At 38.8% G+C, this 5296-nt stretch overlaps 1 protein-coding gene across 1 annotated transcript in view; it reads right to left on the bottom strand.

Moving 5' to 3' along the window:
* Positions 1-2266: 2266 nt before the first annotated feature.
* The window catches only part of LOC109953462 (olfactory receptor 24-like), a 12994-nt gene continuing 9964 nt past the window's right edge, over positions 2267-5296 (bottom strand). Inside the window, exons 2-3 of the mRNA XM_020588947.1 lie at positions 3789-4275; positions 2267-2284 (exon numbers count right to left, since the gene is read on the bottom strand). Of these exons, the coding sequence (XP_020444603.1) occupies positions 2267-2284; positions 3789-4275 (505 nt within the window). The remainder of the gene's footprint in view (positions 2285-3788; positions 4276-5296) is intronic.

Here is a 5296-nt window from a genome sequence, read left to right as displayed (position 1 = left end):
CAAAGAGAGCCCGGGGACGAATACAGGTTTGTTTCAGATTGATGTCACGCTATCTTACTCTTGTTAGATATTTTTAGTCAGATAGATATTGGATAGATACTTTATGTATTAGAAATGTTTAGTGGAGATAGGATGTCTAGTTAGATTGTTAAATGCTTAGGCCTGCATATGAGTTGCTGCAGGGTACATCTGGTCAAGGATACCAGAGAGAAGTTGATGACTGTCTGCTGACAGGGTGTCCAATATTATTATTACGATGTGTATAACTGTAGACTTAGCCATAATGTCCCTATGTTCAAGTCACGACATGTATTAGAGGTCGTGAGAATGTTTTTAGCTACACACCACTTAACCAACAGACATACACATTCACACGTTGATTTGCTTCATGTTTTGACTAATGCTAGAGCCAGCTGCAAAGCTGGTGAGAGAGACGTCCTGGTCGACGTTTCTGTGTAGTATGGGGCTAGCCCAATCGAAGTGATAAAAATGTATAGGCCTGGTGGGCTCGGGGTCTTTCATCTTATGTCTGCCTGCGTGCAGTTTGGAGGTGCAAGATATCTGAGCGTGTAATGTTAATTTTACCTGTGATCCTTTGAATAAATCAGCACTGTTTTGAAGTTACTTGGACTGCCTCGTCTCTCAGAGTTAGCATGGTAACAAGAACTGGTTCCAGCACCACACACATTCCCACCAACCTCTAAAAATTTAACAAGCTTATTTTATTAGTAGTACCGTTATCAACATTGTTATTGGTAGTTTTTTATTTATGTAATTTTTTTTATTTCCCCTCCTTTTCCCTTTCTTGCGTTTCATAGACTGCAAAAGTTGCAAATGCCCACACTTCACAACCTCTCACACTACAATCTTGTAAAGCACTCTATATCCTTTTGTAATATCATGTATCTGTTGTCTTGTGTCCCATGTTCGGTACAGTTTTTTTTTTAAATTTGTTACTTTGTTTCAATAATAAAAATAAATAAATAAGAACTGATATAATACACAGATCCTGACATTTTCAGTCCCCGCTGCGACCATCTCTCCATCCCCCCGACTTGCTCTTGCTTTGTGCGCCTGCACACCTTGTTATTTTAACCCCTTCAGTACTGGCTACACCCAACGTGTTTGTTTTAAAACAAGGCTGGCCTGACGGTATCTCGTTGCGTTCTTTACAACTAAATGCATGGTTACTCTGGTGACTCCGGTGTGTGCTGTCACAAATCCAGCGCTCCTTTTTTGATTCGCGCACTTGTCTACATCAGAAGGCGACAGACTGAAGAGACCTCTGCACACATGCTGCAACGTAGTGTGCTGCCATCTAACGTCAAAAGTAATGGTAAGTTCGGAGTTACTGTACTGGGCTTCCAATGTAATATTGTATTAAGATTACTTCCATATTGTTTGCATATTTATCTTGCAAAATAAAAAGAGCTCTGTCGCCCTGCGCTGGAACGTCACCATGATGGTTACCTAACGAGGATGTTAGCCTTTGGAGTTGCAGATAATTAGCGGTCTGCATGTGCCAAAGTGTCAGGTAACCCAGCTTTGAAGCTAGGCTCACAGAATGTTTGGTAACGTCACTTACTACTAAATTATCGTTTACACACGGGGGCACAGAGCATGCAGATTAACTGCAACGTTACAGTATGACCAAACATTTCACTGTCAAAGTAATGTTTGACTTAAAATTTCAAGTCGTGATAAATCACCATGGGTAAAATATTTTGACACTCCACTAAAATTACATAAATTGCTTGAGTCAATATCTGATGTGATTGTTAGGAATGATTATTGGTGCTTTCATATTGTGGCGACCCTGACCGGCCGCTGATGTTCGTGTGTTCTGTTGTGTGCGAATGGGTTTGACAATGTTATTGAAGGCTGTTCATGTATTGGTTACCGCTGTTTTCTGCAAAATGCCGTGCTGTTCTGGCCAATGTGGGATGGGGGGAGGAACAGGTGCGGGAGGAGATAAGAGGGATGACAGGTGGGCGTGTTGTTTAGATTCTGTTGGCGCAGAACTTGGGTTGCCCTAAGAGAGTGTCGTTACTGTTGTGCTGCTTTACTTTTTTTTTTCATTATTTTCCTGATGAGCACACGGTGCCAGGTAAACCGCAGTTCTGTTTTCGCATTCTCTATTCTGTCTAATAAAATCCAAAAAGACCAAGAAGGTGTTCTCCTCACTGTCAGCATAGGTGCCAGCGCATAGCTGGATAGTTAGTTGTCCCAGTATAGGACAGGGTCGGGCCAGCTCCTCTCAACTGAGCTAGCGGTCGTCACAATACTAACAACAAGAAACAGTTATATGTTGTGCACAAGCCCGACACTGACAAAGGCTTTAACATTCACCTTTTAAAAGATGCCATACTGACTACCAGCCAATAAATTAAACAATTTCAACCATAAATAGTGTTAAAAACACATTAAGTACTGTGTGATAAAGTTTAGCTTTAAGCAGTGTATCAGGAAAGACAGGTTTTACCTTCGGGGCTTACTGCAGCTATACATGCTGCTGCTGGCACTATTCAGAACATCAGTATCAGTACAGCTTGTTCAAGCTCACTCTCTTGATGCAGGTCTCACAACTCATACAGACTCACTCTCCTTGGACACTTCCGTATGTGTTGATACTACACCAGCTGCACAGGGCTTGTCTGCTTCGTTCATGTACCATACTCACAATAGAGTAGATCTTCTCTTGTTAGCCGTTACCCTTAGCTTGTCGGTCCTTGGCTATTGTTTGCCTGTGGAGATTACCGTAATGTTAGCTGTAATTTATGTGCTTGCTACAGACATTGTTCAGCGTAACATTCATACTGTACACAAAGCTTTTGAGATAATCAATTGGCTTTTTAAATGTTATATGATCTGTTATAAAGTTAAATATGGTAAGCTACTATTGTACAACATACGTAGGTTAGAAATGTGTTCATGAAAAAATATACAAATAAAAACTGACAAACTATTCTGTGGTAGTGTAAAGGGTTCAATAAAGAAGCCCTCTATCAATGGAAGGATTAAAAAATGCTTTACGTCTACTTGATATCAATCAGTCAACAAACAGCTTGCCTGACCTGTAGTGGCCTTATATACGCGTATACTGGATATTGAAAAACTCTAAAGGTTTGATTCATGCTGCCTAGAAACCAGTACATATGCTGGGTAAGAGTAGGTACTTTATTGATCCCACCAAGCATCATTTCAGTAACATTTTAGTAAATGTGATGAGGCCTTAAATATCTGTTCTAAGATATTATACAATACTACCTGTACAACAGAGAATATGTTAGGTAGTGTTTATGAAAGGTAGTTTCTTCTTTGAAAATATTACCTGGGTTTCCAAATATTTTATTGTCAACTTCACCTTAGACCCTTAGGAATACAGCCTCAGACAGACCTTAATGTTTTAAAAGTAGTTCTCACTCAACATAATATGAATATATTCAGTTCTGACTTTTAGAAATTTTAAGTAAATGTCTCATGGAGCAATTAAGGGAGAGATTTTAAACACGACAACATCCTGACAATGTTTTTTCTAATTTCTGGTAACTTCAGGCCATATATGAGAGGGTTCAAAAGTGGAGGAATCATTACAAACTCCAATGATACGACTACAGCAAAAACTGGGCTTAGTTTTTCAAGATTAACACGATTTAAAGCAGTATCACAAAAAAAAGAGACAGAGTAACTGACAAATGAAATAATATGTGGTAAACAGGTTTGGAATACTTTGCTTTTGAATTCAGATGAACTTTTCCTGCACACAAGTATAATTTGAAAGTATGTACTGTATATAAGACAAAGATCAGGGGGAGGATGACTTCAGTTGCAATGACAACCAAGCCCACAATATTGTTGATAAAAGTGGAAACACATGACAGTTTAGCAATATTCCAGATGGCACAGTATTTTTTTTCTATCTTGTTCCCACACAAAGGAAGCCTGATGGCCAAATAAAGACATACTGCAACAGAAAAGGCTGGACAGATCCACGCAAAGGCTGCTAACTTACAGACTGTCCTAGGGGTCACCTTGCTGTGATAATGTAAGGGATCACACACAGCAACATATCTATCATAGGCCATAATGCTCAGAATGGCCAGTTCATGTAATGCATAAGAGTAAATAATATAGATCTGAGTAAAACAAGCAGGACGTGAGATCAAATGAGTATCAGACTGAAGGTCTATGAGGAATCTGGGGAAGAAACCAGTACAGCCAAACAGAGAGTTGACAGACAAAAATGCAATAAACATATACATTGGCTCATGAAGTGTTCTTTCCAGTGATATTACCAGTATGATAAGAACATTAGCAGAGACAATAATGGCAAACACCAGGAAGCACACTACAAAGGCTGGATAGCGATAAGATCCTATGTTCACATACATAGTAAAGTTAAAGTGAAACATAGTGTCATTTTCCATTTCACACACTCAGGATGAACAGTTCTTATAGAAATCCTTAAACCCCTCTTGACATATCTTTCATTACTGTTTTTTTTAGATCATCTGCTTTGAAATCAAGGTCCTGAAAGGTGTAAAATAAAACACTGATCACTGATTGTGTAATTAATTACATGTATTTTGCTGAGAAAAGCAAACAAAACAGAAGATAAGATTGACCAAAATGTTTAATAAACATTATGAAGCTTGTTATCTGTTTTAGCTGCAAGATATGTGACACCTGCCACCTTTAAGAACATTTCCAGTATATGTAGCAGGAACACTAGTGGAGCAGGTTATTAGAGCAGCTGACATTTATTATATTTCATGAAGGGGTTAGCAATAGGAACAGTATCATGGAAATCAAAGATCAGCTGACTTCACTGCCACTGAGACAAATAAAAGCCCAGTGGAATAAAACTGTTTATTTCATGACATTTGCTGGGAATACTTTTCTCTTCTTGCACCTGCTGTAGTTTTACAAACACTTATCCAACAGCATTATCCACTTAATCCAGGGGGGATTTGCAGCCTGTTCAAAATGCAGTAAACAACTTATTTCTCAAAACATTGACCTAATGCTTTAATTTTCTTCAATAGTACTCTATAATGCATGTGTGCTTGGATCCACTAAGTAGACATACAAACCAGTCTTATTTCAAAATGTTGTCGAAGTCCCACACTTCTCATCGGGTCCAGATGATGGAAAGAATATTCAGTCACACAAATACCAAAGTGCACTTAATTACCTTTTATTCACAGATGCGCATCTGGAGATCATACATCGAGCAGCAGGGAAGATGATCTGATCTTACATCTCTAACACTGTGTGTTATATAGTATTTGTTCCC

Source organism: Monopterus albus, unplaced genomic scaffold (genome assembly GCF_001952655.1).
Source record: "Monopterus albus unplaced genomic scaffold, M_albus_1.0 scaffold676.1, whole genome shotgun sequence".
In the NCBI taxonomy this organism is placed as follows: domain Eukaryota; kingdom Metazoa; phylum Chordata; class Actinopteri; order Synbranchiformes; family Synbranchidae; genus Monopterus; species Monopterus albus.
Note: the sequence above shows the minus strand (reverse complement) of the source record. Positions and strands in the feature narration are given on the sequence as shown.